At 39.2% G+C, this 17,088-nt stretch overlaps 1 protein-coding gene across 1 annotated transcript in view; it reads left to right on the top strand.

Annotated features, from left to right (window-relative positions):
• The window catches only part of MDGA2 (MAM domain containing glycosylphosphatidylinositol anchor 2), a 574,798-nt gene that overhangs the window by 524,272 nt on the left and 33,438 nt on the right, over positions 1 to 17,088 (top strand). The window contains exon 12 of the mRNA XM_070738239.1: positions 15,142 to 15,162. Within this exon, the coding sequence (XP_070594340.1) occupies positions 15,142 to 15,162 (21 nt within the window). The remainder of the gene's footprint in view (positions 1 to 15,141; positions 15,163 to 17,088) is intronic.

Raw genomic sequence — 17,088 nt, 5'->3', positions numbered from 1 at the left:
GAGCAGAGACAGGTTACAAGCGGTGTGCCACAAGGGTCTGTTCTGGGTCCTATTCTTTTTAATATGTTTGTGAGTAACATAGGGGAAGGTTTGGTAGGGAAGGTTTGCCTATTTGCCGATGACTCTAAAGTGTGCAATAGGGTTGATATTCCTGGAGGGGTCTGTAATATGGTAAATGATTTAGCGTTACTAGATAAATGGTCAAAGCAATGGAAACTGCAGTTTAATGTTTCCAAATGTAAAATAATGCACTTGGGGAAAAGGAATCCTAAATCTGAGTATTGCATTGGCAGTTCTGTGTTAGCAAAAACTTCAGAAGAGAAGGATTTAGGGGTAGTGATTTCTGACAGTCTCAAAATGGGTGAGCAGTGTGGTCGGGCAGTAGGAAAGGCAAGTAGGATGCTTGGCTGCATAGCTAGAGGTATAACAAGCAGGAAGAGGGACATTGTGATCCCCTTATATAGAGCGCTGGTGAGACCACATTTGGAGTACTGTGTTCAGTTCTGGAGACCTCACCTACAAAAAGATATTGACAAAATTGAACGGGTCCAAAGACGGGCTACAAGAATGGTGGAAGGTCTGAAGTATAAAACGTATCAGGAAAGACTTAATGAACTCAATCTGTATAGTCTGGAAGACAGAAGGAAAAGGGGGGACATGATCGAAACATTTAAATATGTTAAAGGGTTAAATAGGGTTCAGGAGGGAAGTGTTTATAACAGGAAAGTGAACACAAGAACAAGGGGACACAATCTGAAGTTAGTTGGGGGAAAGATCAAAGGCAACATGAGAAAGTATTATTTTACTGAAAGAGTAGTAGATCCTTGGAACAAACTTCCAGCAGACGTGGTTGGTAAATCCACAGTAACCGAATTTAAACATGCCTGGGATAAACATATATCCATTGTAAGATAAAATACAGGAAATAGTAAAAGGGCAGACTAGATGGACCATGGGGTCTTTTTCTGCCGTCAGTCTTCTATGTTTCTATGTTTCTATGTTTCTAAACTTACTATTTTTTCCCTCCACCTTGATTAGAAAACCTGTCTTTTTGCAAAGACCAGATTATAATTCTGTTCAGGCCCTCTGGAACTGCTGCTGCACACAAGCCCGAGCTCTTTCTTTATATTATTTTATTTCTTTGCTTGTTACTTTGTTTGTCAAAACATGTACAAGATAGCAGGAATTGATATAAACATAAACAAAACCTAAGAAGGTACAGGTAAATTTGGACAGCAGGACAGGAACGGTAGGCACAATGGTGCACTTATGCACGTCCCTTACCGACCTCTTAGTAATGGGGTGAGAGCAAGGTTTTTGGGGTTTGGGGAAGAAACTACAGGGTCAGGTAGTGCATTCCAGGCATTGAGCACTCTGTGGCGAGAGCAAGGTTTTTGGGGTTTGGGGAAGAAACTACAGGGTCAGGTAGTGCATTCCAGGCATTGAGCACTCTGTTGCTCGTATTTTCTGCAGTAGAGCTCGTATTTTCTGCAGTAGAGCTCGTATTTTCTGCAGTAGAGTTTTGAGCGGTTTAAATTGTGTTTGAATCTATGTGTGCTTGTGTATTGTTGTGGTTGAAGCTGAAGTATTCATTTTGATAGGTAGGACATTGTGGCAGATGGCTTTATGAACTACATTTAGATCGGATCGAAGGTGACGTAGCTCTAGGTGTTCTAAGCCCAAAATTTCAAGTTTGGTGGAATAATTTTGTTGCAAGCAAAGGAGTGGAGGACTCTTCTTGTGAAATATTTCTGGACTCTCTCAATTGCATTAATGTCTGATATACAGTGCGGGTTCCAGACAGGTGAGCTGTATTCGAGAATTGGTCTAGCAAATGTTTTGTATGCTCTAGTTAGCAGTTTAATATTGCCAGGGAAGAAGCTACGCAAGATTTGATTAACAACTTTCAGTACCTTTTTGGCAATGTTGTTACATTGGGATCTGGCACTAGATATGATTACTCCAAGGTCCTTGACAGAGTGAGGGTCATCTACAAGATAGTTCATTAATCAGTGTATAATTAATTAATAATATTTAACCAATCATATGATCAATCAGGCCATTCAAAATATCAATTGATAATCATTCAATGTTTAATTAATTAGTCAGTCAGTCATTTAGTACTCAATTAATCAATTTCATATTGAAAGAGTAGAAGATAAGATAAGAAAAGGAAGAAAGAGGTAGAAATTATATTAAGAGTATTATGGTAGAAAGAAAGAAAGAAAGAAAGAAAGAAAGAAAGAAAGAAAGAGTAGAAGATAAGATAAGAAAAGGAAGAAACAGGAAGAAGTTATATTGGGAGAATAGTGGTTGGAAGAGGTAAGAGTAAGATAGGTTGCTTTTTTATTTTGGAGTTGCTTCTAATATCCTTTTTGGGATGCTTTTTGATGCTGTTTTTGTTCTCGGTATGTTGAATTATTCAATTATATTCTGTAGCACAAGAATTTTAATTTTTTATTAGTTTATAATATAAAATATAAAATAAATAGTGGGAAAATAAGGGAAGGGAAAGGAAAGGAGAGGGAAAAGTGTGCAAGAGTGTCACATAGGCAACACCTACTGAGAAGGAAGGGCTCACTGGAGAAGAAGAGCCTAATGCTGGGAAAGATTGAGGACAGAAGAAGAAAGGGACAATAGAGAATGAGATGGCTAGATGGAGTCACTGAAGCAGTAGGCGTGAGATTAAATGGACTCCAGGGGCTGGTATAGAACAGGAAGGCCTGGAGGAATGTCATCTATGGGGTCATGATGGATCGAACATGCAGAAGTACCCTCACTACTGCATTCTAATAAGTGTGCTGTCACAGAGCCTGTAGTTTCTATCCCACTTTTATTACAATTTATTTTTTTAACTAAGAGAGAGCGAAAGAGATCAGCCCAAAGTTACCCATTTAGCTTTCAGGGGAAATTTATTTTATTTTATTTATTTATTTATTTATTTATTTATTTATTTATTTGCCCAATACACAAATACATAGGAAGAAAAATAGACATGTAGTAATATATATAAGGGTAAAGTGAACTTAGAGGAGAGGTTATATGAAAGAAAGAAAATATATATGAAAAGTGAGAAAAAGGAAAGACAATTGGACAGGGGACGAAAGGCACACCAGTGCACTTATGTACGCCCCTTACTGGCCTCTTAGGAACCTGGAGAGGTCAATCGTGAAGAGTCTAAGGGAGAAATGTTGGGGGTTAGGGGTTGACACAATTGAGCCGATAATGAGTTCCACGCTTCGATAACTCGATTGTTGAAATCATATTTTTTACAGTCAAGTTTGGAGCGGTTCGTATTAAGTTTGAATCTGTTGTATGCTCTTGTGTTGTTGCGGTTAAAGCTGAAGTAGTCATTGACTGGTAGGACATTGCAGCATATGATCTTGTGGGTAATACTCAAATCGTGTTTTAGGCGCCGTAGTTCTAGGCTTTCTAGGCCCAGGATTGTTAGTCTATTTTCGTAGGATATTCTGTTTCGAGTGGAGGAGTGAAGGGCTCTTCTGGTGAAATATCTTTGGACATTTTCAAGGGTGTTGATGTCTGAGATGTGGTATAGGTTCCAGACAGATGAGCAGTAGTCATATTATTATTTGGTAATAATATTCTTTATTAGAAGCATTCACAAATTGCAGAACAGGGTTGAATGATATCAAAATGTTGGGCACTACTGGGCAAACCCCCATCGTTTAAAAAATATGGCTCACACACATTGCACCTATGTGGTTGATTTGATTGCCCAGTGGAGCCCCAATTTTGAGATTGTTGACTCCACTGTAGAGGAGAGGAGGCGTCATTAAGTGCTCGGAATCCAAGTTTCCCACTTGATCAAACAATTCAAAAAATATAGAGCTGATGTTTGCAGTGTCTGGGGAAATAATTGGGAGGTAAAAGACTGACTAAAGAGATCCGTGAACACTTTTTCTCACTGGTTTTCTTTGCTAGAAAAGAAAGACACAGTGACAATCTTGAAACCCACGTAACAGGATATTTAACAATATCTCTTTGGGCCCCTGAGAGCTGTCTTCAAGCATCTATGCCAAGCAGTCTTCCAACATGCTCCAGTTTTTTCTCTCTGATCTTAGAAAGGCATTCCTGGTGGCATAAGAAGGGAGGAATCCATGCCCAGGGGAAAATAACTTTTGAGACGAGGCTTTTGATGCTGATACTCATGATAGGCCATCCCATTTGTTTTACAGATGGGATGTATAATATTTTCTAGGCTGAGGGCCCCATCTGGCTTTTGAGTGGTGTGCTTAGGGACCTTCTTCCAAAAAGTGGCATATGGAAATGAATTTGTGCTCGGCTGAAATTCAAAAACCACACACGGGTGCATGCTCACGAGCTCACACACCCACGTACACATAATAATAATAATAATAATAATAATAATAATAATAATAATAATAATAATAATAATTTATTAGATTTGTATGCTGCCCCTCTCCAAAGACTCGGGGCGGCTCACAACAACGATAAAAACAATATTATACTGGCACAAATCTAATATTAAAAAAAAACTAAAAACCCTATCATAATTAAAAACCAAACAGCACATACATACCAAACATAAATTATAATAAGCCTGGGGGAAAGGTGTCTCAAATCCCCCATGCCTGGCCGTATAGGTGGGTCTTAAGTAGTTTACGGAAGACAAGGAGGGTGGGAGCAGTTCTAATCTCCGGGGGGAATTGATTCCAAAGGGCCGGGGCTGCCACAGAGAAGGCTCTTCCCCTGGGGCCCGCCAGATGACATTGTTTAGTCGAAGGGACCCGGAGAAGGCCAACTCTGTGGGACCATATCGGCCACTGGGATTCGTGCGGTAGCAGGCGGTTCTGGAGGTACTCTGGTCCAATGCCATGTAGGACTTTAAAGGTCATGACCAACACTTTGAATTGTGACCGGAAACTGATCCGCAGCCAATGCAGGCCACGGAGTGTTGTAGATACGTGGGCGAATCTGGGAAGCCCCATGATGGCTCTCGCGGCCATGTTCTGCACGATCTGGAGTTTCCAAACACTTTTCAAAGGTAGCTCCATGTAGAGAGCATTCTTAGGTAGAAGTACCACTGTATATATGTAGAATCTCAATCATCCAGGTCTTAGTTATCTCAAAGGTGTCTTTCTTCAAAAGGATTAGAGAGATAGCTAGAGAGCATCATTGGTTTGAAAGTGGGATAAAAGAGTCAGTCTATGTTGGAATTGAGCAACCCTCCCTCAACAGAGGAGGAGGATTTGAAAACCTATCTCCCATCTGCAATGCAGTCCTTTCAGCGGTTCCAAAAAGATCCCACTACCATTTGAACTCTGCTTCGGGTGATCATGAGGGCACAGATAAATTCCCAAGTGGCCACAACAGTTCTCTGAGAGACAGTCCTTCCATTTCTCCCACCAACACCACCATCCTGTCAGTACCTGTCCTTACATCCATTAACCATCCTGTCGTAATTGATGAAGCTTCTTGGAGGAGAAGCAAAGAATCTTCTTCCTCCTGCTCAAGGTGAAAAAAAGAACCATTCCAATTGTCATTTGAGAAAGCATCTTTGAAAGATACAGTATCCCTTCAAGAACCACATTTTCTTCAATTTCTTGACACATCCCAGTTAGTTAAATCTGTCCTTTGTAATTGTTCTGTCGGGCTCTCTGGTAGAATCCTCCCAAAAATTCACAGGTACAAATTTCAGACACACACACATTTGAAAATTCAAAACAATGTTCTTTATAATGAAAATTCACTTAAACCAAGCCCTCTTTTGGTATAGCCAAGAGCACTCGTCTCCAAACAAACTGGTAATTTGTACACGTCCCTTATCAGTTCTGTGATACTTAGCTTGCAGCTGTGAGGCAATTCACAGTCCTTCTTCTTTCACAAAGTGAAACACACTTTGCTCTGGTTTAGTTCCAAAGTGGGGAAAAATCAGCACACAAAAAGTCAAAGTCAGTAAAGCAGTCAGGAAACACAACGATCAGATAATCCTCCACAATGGCCAAACCCACAGGCTGCTCTTTATAGCAGCCTCACTAATTACCACAGCCCCACCCAACCACAGGTGGCCTCATTTTCTTTGATAATAATCTCTCATTTGTTGTTACCTATGCATCGCTCTCCGCATGCGTGGCTGTATCATTAACTCTTGTTCTGAATCCAAGGAGGAACTAGATAATTGATCTCCTTCTGAGCTGTCTGCCCCATTCTCCTCCTCCCTGTCACTCATGTCTTCTTGGTCAGAGGAGCCTTCATCATCAGATTCCACCGGGGGCAAAACAGGCCTGCAGCATGTGGATGTCTCCCCCACATCCACAGTCCTTGGGGCAGGAGCAGGGGCAGAGCTAACCACAACAGTAATAGTCCTGTAATGTAATACTTACCTGTTCAAACAACTGAAGAATCCCATGGCAATCCTTGGGTTTGCAAAAGAACTTTGAACTTACAGGGTTTCTTTTTCCCTTCCAAAACAAGCAGCTATCTTGCTTTCAGAATGACTCACCTTAGTTTGTGTCACTTCTATGTGCAATTAAGACTTTATTTTTCAGGACATTAATGCTCTGATTCATGCTCTATAGTGACAGATTGAAAAGCTCAAATTCACAACTGGGTTGTAAACACTTAGCAAAATCCTGCTTTCATTTAGCATTTCATTTGAATTATTTCAGTCAACTTTTCACACTATCACCCGAGTTTATGTGAATTCACTGCTGCAAAGCAGGTGTTAGCCAAATATTGCCTCCTATCATCTCTTCCGCAGTACTGCAATCTCTCCATTTGGGGGTCATAGATTCAAATCCTTTCTGAATGTGTTCTAAGATAAGTGGATTAATGTACCAGTATATGATTAGTTGCTTACTTCAATGTGTTATCATCTTCCCTCAAAGCAATCAATTCACTTTAAAGAATACAACTATAATTACAGTCAAAGAAATGCCACAAAAGGAACGAAGAATGGGGTTGGGAGACATTTAAGTGCATGCTAGTACAAATGTTTTTCTAGTGGTAAATAATAATTTTTAGAATGAAACAGTAGAGGACACGTCAGAGGAAAGGCTTCTGGTGCAGTCACATAGAATACCTATTTACAGAGCCTTTTTAAGAAGTGAGCAACCTCCCTCTCCCTCTCCCAGAGGATGACTACTACTACTACTACTACTACTACTACTATTACTACTACTACTATTTACTACTACTATTTCTTCTTCCTCCTCCTCTTTTTCCTCCTCCTTCTCCTCTCTTTCCTCCTCCTCTAATTCCTCTCACAAAGCAAGGAAAAAAAGTACAATCAATCTGTGTACACAATATAGTCCCATCCTTTGGCATGTTTATTCCATCCTTGTCCTTCCCAAAATTAAGTATACTCTCCCATCTTTGAAAGGGTGCCCAACCCTACTTTTAGGCAAGGAATCAAATGGTAGCTGGACTCAACCAAGCTAGTGGAAGATCTCATTATCATTTCCCAGCCTCCTGAAATGGAGCACATAACATTACATTTTAACTTCACAGAAGCTGGGGGTGGAACTGCTGGCTGAGAGTGGGAGTGGAAGAACAAAGGAGAAAGGTAGCGGCCCACATGCCTAATGGCACGCGAATCATATAAGTATAAACCAAAAAGAGTAATAATACATTCAGGGTTAGTGCACTTGAGATTGTGATTTTATTTTATTTCAAAATGACTGGCTTAGTTCAGTCTAATACTTGTTTTACAGATGTGTTTCGAGGTACTCTTTTCAAATTTGTATACTGTCCTCTTTGTAAACAAATAATAATAACAACAACAATAATAATAATAATAATAATAATAATAATAATAATAATAATTTACCAAGGAAAATAGGCGGCAGAGGTCTTTTGCAAGTGAAGCAGACAGTGGAAGAAGAGAAGCATGCATTAGCTGACTATGTGAAGGAGAGCAAAGAGTCAGCGTTGATGGAGGTCAACAATAGGAAGCTTCTCAAGGTGAAGCAAACTAAGGACCAGTACAGAAAAACTGTAAATCAATGTCGTATTGCAGTTGGCGGAACAAAGTATTGCATGGCCAGTTCTTGGAGAAGATTGAAGGCAAAGTGGATAAAGAAAAGACCTGGTCATGGCTTACAAGTGGAACACTCAAAAAGGAGACAGAAGGACTGATACTGGTGGCACAAGAACAGGCCATTAGAACAAATGCTGTCAAAGCCAGAATTGAAAAATCAACAAAGTGCAGATTCTGTAAAGAAACAGATGAAACAATCAATCACATACTCAGCTGCTGCAAAGAGATCACACAGACTGACTACAAGCATAGACATGATGCTGTGGCACAGATGATCCACTGGAACTTGTGCCGGAACTACCATTTACCAGTGGCAAAGAATTGGTGGGATCATAAGCCTGAAAAAGTGGTCAAATTCTGAAGCATAACACACCAGACATCCTGATTGTGGAGAAAAAGAAAGTATGGATCATCAACATCGCAATCCCAGGGGACAGCAGAATTGAGGAGAAGCAGCTAGAGAAATTAGTGAAATACGAAGATCTAAAAATCAAGCTGCAATGACTCTGGCATAAGCCAGTGAAAGTGGTCCCAGTGGTACTTGGCACGCTGGGCGCAGTGCCAAAGGATCTCAGTGGACATTTGAAAACCATCGGAATTGACAAAATCTCCATCTGTCAATTGCAAAAGGCCACTTTACTGGGATCGGCAAACATAATTCACCGCTGCATCATGCAGTCTTAGATGCTTGGGAAGCGCCCGATTGGTGATGAAATACGAAATCCAGCATAGTTATCTCATTTGCTGTGTTGTATTGACATCATCATCATCATCATCAAGCATTGCATGGCCAGTTCTTGGAGAAGATTGAAGGCAAAGTGGATAAAGAAAAGAGCTGCTCATGGCTTACAAGTGGAACACTCAAAAAGGAGACAGAATTATTATTATTATTATTATTATTATTATTATTATTATTATTATTATTATTATTATTGAAAAGTACTCTTTTCAAATTTGTATACTGCCCTCTTTGTAAACAAATTATTATTATTATTATTATTATTATTATTATTATTATTATTATTATTTGGATTTGTATGCCACCCCTCTCCGAGGACTCGGGGCGACTCAGAACATATCAAACAATATACAATGTACATATCTAAAAATACTATCGCTATCGCTAAAAAACTTTAAAAACTCTAATAACATTCCCATTCACACAGCAAGACATACTACACTTGTTGGCCAAGGGGCTATGGTCTAATGGCCCCAAGCCTGGCGACACAGAAAGCGAGGAGGGTGAGGGCAGTGCGAATCTCCGGGGGAAGCTGATTCCAGAGGGCCGGCCCCCCCACAGAGAAGGCTCTTCCCCTAGGTCCTGCCAAACGACATTATCTAGTTGATGGGACCTGGAGAAGGCCAACTTTGTGGGACCTAACTGGTCACTGGGACTCATATAGCAAATTATGGACATATTACCCATCTAGAATCTCTAATCTGTGCTCTTCAAGCAGAAATTAGGTGCCCAATTCAGCCATTCCACTCTATTAAGCTGTCGCGCTATCCACCCACTCTACCACAAAGATCCTGCAGGAGAAGGGCAGTATGGCCAACTCTGGGATCTGGCAGGGTGAGAGCTGTGAACCATAACCTCAAGGCTTTTGCTGTGTCCCAGGACACCAGATATAGTGCCCTTGCTGCCCTTCATAGGGACACTGAAGCGACAGGTCAAAGTAGTTGTGATAATGATAACTCAAATAATCAGGGAATTGTGATCTGAGATGAAGAACCTACTTTGGAAAGGGGAAAGTGTGAATCAGGTATTACATATCAGCAGCAAGGTATCCAAAAAGAGAAGCCACCTTCTGGTTGGTGATTCAATTGTAAGGAAGGTAAATTTAGGACAGGATAGCGAGGTTTTGAAAGAGGTCAGGTGTCCGCCAGGTGCTACTGCCAGCAGAGATAAGAGGCGTATTCTTAAGATAGTCAAGAAGTTGCCTCCAGAAGTTGTGTATACTGGAAGTTTTTAAGAAATGTTGGATAACCTAGTATAAGGTTTCCTGCCTAAGCAAGGGGTTGGAATAGAAGACCTCCAAGGCCCCTTCCAACTCTGTTATTCTATTCCATTCCATTCCATTCTATTCTATTCTATTCTATAACAGGGAGAATCAACAGCTTATTAAGAATAATAAAATAATAATAAAAAGTAACATGACTAAGTTCACAAAACATGCTGCAAGGGTTAGACATTTCTAAGCTAGAGGTTTAAGATATGATTTTTTTAGCTGTATTTGAAAATACTAGAAGCACAACATGGAATGTTTTGAATATAAAGCAAGAAGGTATATTTTTTATTTTAAAACCGAGCCACCTTTCATCCCTTTATAGGACCATTTAATCTGTATTGTCCAACAGATCCTCCTAGACAAGATGGCTTCATGTTTCTTGCATTATTATCTGGCCAAAGATCTTTAATTCTTAATAACGTAGTCCCCTGGTGTCATTTTTTAGCTTTCTTACTCCAACTCAATCATATGGACCACCACCACCCCGCTTGCCTTACCGTCCCCTGGAACATTAGTATCAGAGAACTAAGCTTGCCAATTCCAACAGTGATAACTACAAGCTGAAAAGTTTCTTTAGATCTTTGAAGCTCAGACTGAGAGTTCTGTCACTTTCCTCGATTCTTATTTTCCCATCATGATAACTATTGCTTGCTACTTTCCCCACAGAGTGATTCTTGAACCTGGACCATGGATGACAAAAGGCTCTCCAAAAACTACCACTTCTGAGCTGTTACTCCCCACGTACATTCCTCTTGTGCTACTGTCCTGAAACGCGTATATAACTAACCATTGTTGAATTTGTTTTCTGTTCCTGTCAGTCATCAGGGGTTGATTCTTGCTTGCCAACCCATCCATTTGGCTCCGGGTGCTGTATTGCAAACAATATGAATATTGCAGCACTGAAGGTTAGCCATTAATGATAGCTTCTCTCAAAGCCTCCAAGTTAGTCGACAAAGCAAATGTCACTCAATGCAGTTCCCCGCAATTTGGAGTCAGAAGAATGCCAAAAAATGAAACGTTTCTCAGCAAATGAGAAGTAATTGTGTTAGCAAACACAGGGAGGCCCGTCTTGAATAACTGACTACATTTTCTCTAGGCAAATTATACAGGAAGCGAATCACTGATTATTCCTCTTAAATAAAGGAATGTAAGAGCAGAAAGAAAAAAAGATAAAATGGAAATGAAGTGAAGCTGAAGAGTGCTTTCAAAATAGCTTTGTGTAAATTAAATGTTGGCCCACATGTGCAACTCAGGGTTGCCACATGCACATCACCAACCTATTTCTTTATTATTTATCAAATTTACATACTGCCTATCCCATCTCAGAGTGACTTTGGGAGATGCACAACTATAACATAAAAACCATAAAAACACATCAATCAAAGGAGCCAGCTGAAAATAAAAATATTAAGATCAAAAGGAAGGGATGGGGGGGTTTCAAGGCACTAACCCCCCCACCCACCCCCAGTGTTCTGACCCATTCTATGAGGCCCATGGGAATTGACAGAGCCAAGTCATCAAACTCTTTCAAACTGCCAGGACATATATTTTGGAAACAATTCTGAGGCAATTTTATTTCACCAAAGAGCTTCCCCGCTATTAGGATCTTGGATTCTTGGATTGGATAGTCCCATTTGCTCCTATTTTGGATCTCATCTGCTTAAGAGAAGAGACTTTTCTGCTGTGTCCCTCCATTTGGAATGTTATCTGGCTGGGAATAAGATCAAGGCTCATACTCCTGCTCTAATTTTTTTTCGGTGTGGGTGGAAAAGTATAGTGTCTGAGCGGCAGTCCCCTGTAAATAGATAGATAGATAGATAGATAGATAGATAGGTAGATAGGTAGATAGGTAGATAGGTAGATAGGTAGATAGGTAGGTAGGTAGATAGGTAGGTAGGTAGGTAGGTAGATACATAGATACATAGATAAATCAATCAATCAATCAATCAATCCCTTCTATTTTTATTAAAAGAAATTAATAATTAAAAAAACCCCAAAATCCATTACTATTAAAACTAAGAGAGAGAAACAGAGAGAGAAGTGACTCTTGATTTAAAGCATATGGTAAAAGCACTTAAATAATAACAGAGAAATAAAACCCCAGCCCTCACCTGTTTTTATTAATAGTTATGTTTTTGGTTTTGCTGGTTGTTTTAGTTTTAATAGTAATGGATTTTGATTTTTTGAATTATTAATTTCTTTTAATAAAAAAGAAGGGATTTATTTATTTACTTACTTACTTAACTTTTTTTTTTATGCCGCCCAGTCCCAAGGGGACTGCCGCTCAGACACTATACTTTTCCGCCCACACCGGAAAAAAATTAAAGGGAACATTGCCATGGACCTCACCCCATTCCTTAGAGGTCTGTTAGGGGCATGCATAAACGCCCTAGCATACCTACCATCCTCCCCCCCCCCATTTAGTTGTACCCTGTATTTACCATATTAATATTCATGTTTATACTTATATCTCATACATGTTAGAGAAACCAACCAACCAACCAAACATAAAAATATTTCTGTAGGATAAGATTCCATAAGTTCTCTTTGTTTCTTTTGGATGAACAAGCATCAAATAAGTTGATGGCCTTGACAAGGTTCTCTGTTCAAATCCTCACTCACCAAGGATAATAGAAATACCCTTATAAAACACTAAAAAATAAAAGCTGAAACAAAATAGTGTTTGTTTTTAATATATTAACTGTCTCCTTGTTATATATCCCCTAGGTTTTCTTTTTCTCTTCTGCTGTTCCTTGCAGCAGCCAACTTGCTTTCAGTATCTGCTAAGCATTCTGAAGTCCTTCTGGATATTTGGAACTCTTGCTGATCTATAGTATCCCAGTGTTCCTATTTCAAATATTCCCCATCTACAATATTGTTGAATTTTTCCACATATGCTAATGTCTCTCTTTGAGGAATATACTGTATCTTGTAGTTTGGTTCATGGAGACATCTTGTTCTAATATGGAAATATAATTTACTGGATGCCCTTCAATCAGTCGTTATGATGTCTACTTTTTTAGTCCTTTTCTAGGATAAAAATGGGTTCATTATTATATTTACTGTATTACTCTGTTCCTTGAAAGAGGAGAGGTATAGATATTAAAAAAATAACTTCCCTATATAAGTTGCACACTGTCAATCTTTTTCCATCAACAATAAAATATACAGCTTTTGAATATTTGATAATGTGGAAAGATAAGCTGAATTCTAGCTGCTATTATGCTAACACCATTATTGTTCTTGTTTTTCCACCCTTGTAACATATCCCAAATGACCTTATAATTGTATATTTCCTGCCTCTTACCAAGCACAACAAATGCAAAATTACATAAATAATTTTACATGTTTTGCTTTAAGGAAAATCTAAAAAGAACAAAATTAGAAATTTTAGAATACCATTTGTTAAGATATGGGGATAATAATTTGAAATGTAAATAAGAGCTGGAAAGAAAATGTATTTATGTGTTTTCTAAACTCATAATTATTTAACAGTATCTGCAATCCAAAGACTCTCCCAATGAAAATTATTATACAGGTGGAATAAAGGAAGCTAAACATTGTCAGGAGAGAAGTGTTGCAGGAAAGTATAGTGATTTCCACTCTGTTTCATTCCTTGATGAATCCTAGGAATTGTTAAAGCAGAAGTCTTCAAACTTGGCAACTTTTAGACTTGTGGACTTCAACTTGTGGAGTTGGAGTCCCAGAAGTCCTAAAGTTGCCAACTTTGGGGACCCTGTTTTAAAGGATTATTTTTCACCTGGACTAAATGGTTGGATGACTAACTACGATACAAACTAGAGTTTATTCATGGTACTCTCCAAGCATGGTTGTTTCCTTGTAGTTTCATTACCCAAACCAGGTAACATCATCAGTGCTAATTTGAACTAGGGTTTGCTCTTATTTTATATTCTAGCAGCTTAACTCATCCTTGTTGGCAGGACTTGGTTTGGCCTAGAAAAGTGACAGTTTGGAACTGTGGTTAAGTCTGTTCTCATGGTTTTCATGGGTGTGTTCTGCTTGCAGTAACTGTAACCCCTATGACAATCATTAGGGGTTGTACTGTGATTCTTGACAAATGTATCTTTTCTTTTATGTGCACTGAGAGCATATGTACCAAAGACAAATTCCTTGTGTGTCCAATCACACTTGGCCAATAAAGAATTATATTCTGTTCTGTTCTATTCTATTCTATTCTATTCTATACTTCTTCACTGCCAGTTCACTCAGGGATGCGCTGTGCACACATGGGCATGCACAGTGTTAAGAATACAGTTGCTGTGCATGCACAGAAGCAAAAAAAACAAGATGGCGGCAACTATAGTGGTGCTAAGAAAACCAGCTTGGGGGTGTGGCAGGCCTAGGTCTCTGCCGGTTCCATTGACCCAGACTGCCAAATTACTACCAGTTCTATAGATGGGTATGATATAAATCTTTTGAGACTGCCAAGTCTTTAATTAGGATGTTTTGGAGGGTTTTAGTTGGTTTGTGGGCTGTGCTGATGCTGTGTGGTTGTAAAGGTCTGTTACTAGTTTCTGAGGCGTTTTTGACATATGGCATTGTTAGCCTTCTTACAGCTTGTGTTGGTTGTGCTATATAGGGTTGAGTAGTCAGGCGTGGAGCACTTGGTTGGTGTGGGTGGTTTTTCAGTAGACTTGTGTTTCTAATTTGCCATCTTATCAGTCTCTGCTGATAAGGATATCCAGGAAGGGTAGCATCTTTTCCTTTTCTTTTTCCTTTGTGAATTTGATTCCTTTGAAGACGTTGTTGGTGATTTCAAATGTATTCTCTAGCTGAGTGTGTTCTCTAGCCACTAGAATATAAAATGAGAGCAAACCCCACTCCAGACTAGCACTAATGATGTTACCTAGTTTGGGTAATGAACCATCTGCAAAAAAAAAAAAAACCAGCTATGCCCAGAAAACAGCCGTACTTGGGTTCCTCATTTCAACACTGAGCTACAAATATTTCCTCTATCAGAATTTATAAGCCTAATAGCTGTCTAATCCTGATGGAATAGCACAAATAGTAGGAAAATCAGATACAAAACAGTTATCAGTATGCACAGAAACTCTTATTAATTTTAGGATCTTATCTTTTTTTCTTTTATAGCTCCAATGAATCCACATTTACGTAAGTATTGAAAATATCTTGTTGCTATATGAATTAAATTGAGATCTTTCTTACTATTTATGCAGACTCTGTATACAGTGCAAGGGGGAATAATATATCAGTATACCGTATAATATAAACTTGGGACCTCGCAATATAAATTTTGAAAAGCTAAAAAAGGAACAAAAGGATAGATTGAAAAAAGAAAACACAACAACAAAGCCCAGACAAGGAATGAATGAAAGCTCCAAACACTTCTCCAAATCCTTATTTTTCTTTTCATCTGGTGAGGAAGAGAAAGCTGGAAGCCACACTTTTAATATTTCAGCCTACTAGAACAATTATGTGATTATGTCAATCAAATGGATGGTATAGGATTTACTACTATTTGGGGATGATCATTACAGGAAGAAGTTTAGATGATAAGAATGGTATTTAAGGCATCTATTTTGCCAATTAACCCTCCCTAATAAGAAAAATCTATTTGGTTTCTCAGGGATGCAGCATTTTTGAAGTTGGTACCTTAAGTCTCTGCAAATAAAGCATCCACGTTGCCACTTTAGAACTCCTCCTTACTCTGTCTGTTGTAGAGGTTCTCTTGGGAGGCAAAAAATATTTCTGGAGAGCCGCATATATCATTTTCAGAGACTAAGGTTGCCGATCACTAGATTAGGACTGAAAGATATGTAGATAGGATGACTCCTAGCTCATGAAAGTTAACAAAGGATTTCCTTGCTTCATACTTCCTCCTTCCAAATGTTTTATGAATCTTCCAGGAAGCAAAAGAGGAAATAACTGGGGGCCCTGAGCTACCTGGGTATAGTCTAAACTTGTTGATTAAAATCAACTGGGGGCCCTGAGCTACCTGGGTATAGTCTAAACTTGTTGCTTTTTTGGAGTCAACTGGACTTGCTTGTTTGTTTTCCTTTTGAAGACATTTCACTTCTCATCCAAGAAGCTTCTTCAGCTCTGGCAGGATAGTGGGGAATGGAAGAATTAATATTCCTTGCAGACAGCTGGTCATCTGCATCCTTTCAAAGGGATGTTAAAGCCCTTGGAGGTTTATCTGCATCCTCAGGGTTTTTCCATTCCCCACTATCCTGTCAGAGTTGAAGAAGCTTCTTGGATGAGAAGCAAAATGTCTTCAAAACAAGAAAACAAGAAAGTCCAGTTGCCTAAAAATAAAAATAAAGCAGCACCTTTTGGGTAACCATGACCTGGATGACTGAGAATCTCTATGGACTTTTGTTGATTAGAAGATAAAGAGCAGAGAAAGACAATGTGTGTTCCTTCCAAATGTTAGTCCCCAATCCCTATCAATTCTAATGGCAAGGGATAAGAAATGTTGGAATTTGTAAGGCAACTTCAAGAAGACCATGTTGTCCATCTCACTTTGAAGTTATTATTAATGCATTTGCACTCACACAGAGCTTGACTTGAGGTTAAGGATAAGTATTAGAATGAGAAATGAGAATGGGAAATACAGTGGTACCTCTACTTAAGAACTTAATTCATTCCGTGACCAGGTTCTTATGTAGAAACATTTGTAAATAGAAGCAATTTTCCCCATAGGAATCAATATAAAAGCAAATAATGCGTGCAAACCCATTAGGAAAGAAATAAAAGCTCAGAATTTGGGTGGGAGGAAGAGGAGGAAGAAGAGGAGGAGGACAGCCACTGCTAAAGGAAGAAGGTGAGGTGAGGGGAATAAAAAAATCCAAAACTTTGAGGCTTAAAAAAAAAAGAGGGACTCTGAGGCGGCGAGGAGAAGAATGCGCCTCCCATACACCCGGCGTGAGGCTGCCTCCTATACACTGCGCCAGAGAGAGAAACCCAGGGGGAATGGCAGGAAACTGGCTGGGCCTTCATGCCGCTCTCAAATTTCCTGCGAAATTTTTCCAGGCTCGGGTTCTTAAGTAGAAAATGGTTCTTAAGAAGAGGCAAAAA

Source organism: Erythrolamprus reginae, chromosome 1 (assembly GCF_031021105.1).
Source record: "Erythrolamprus reginae isolate rEryReg1 chromosome 1, rEryReg1.hap1, whole genome shotgun sequence".
Classification (NCBI taxonomy): domain Eukaryota; kingdom Metazoa; phylum Chordata; class Lepidosauria; order Squamata; family Dipsadidae; genus Erythrolamprus; species Erythrolamprus reginae.
This window is presented reverse-complemented; position numbering and strand designations above follow the sequence as displayed.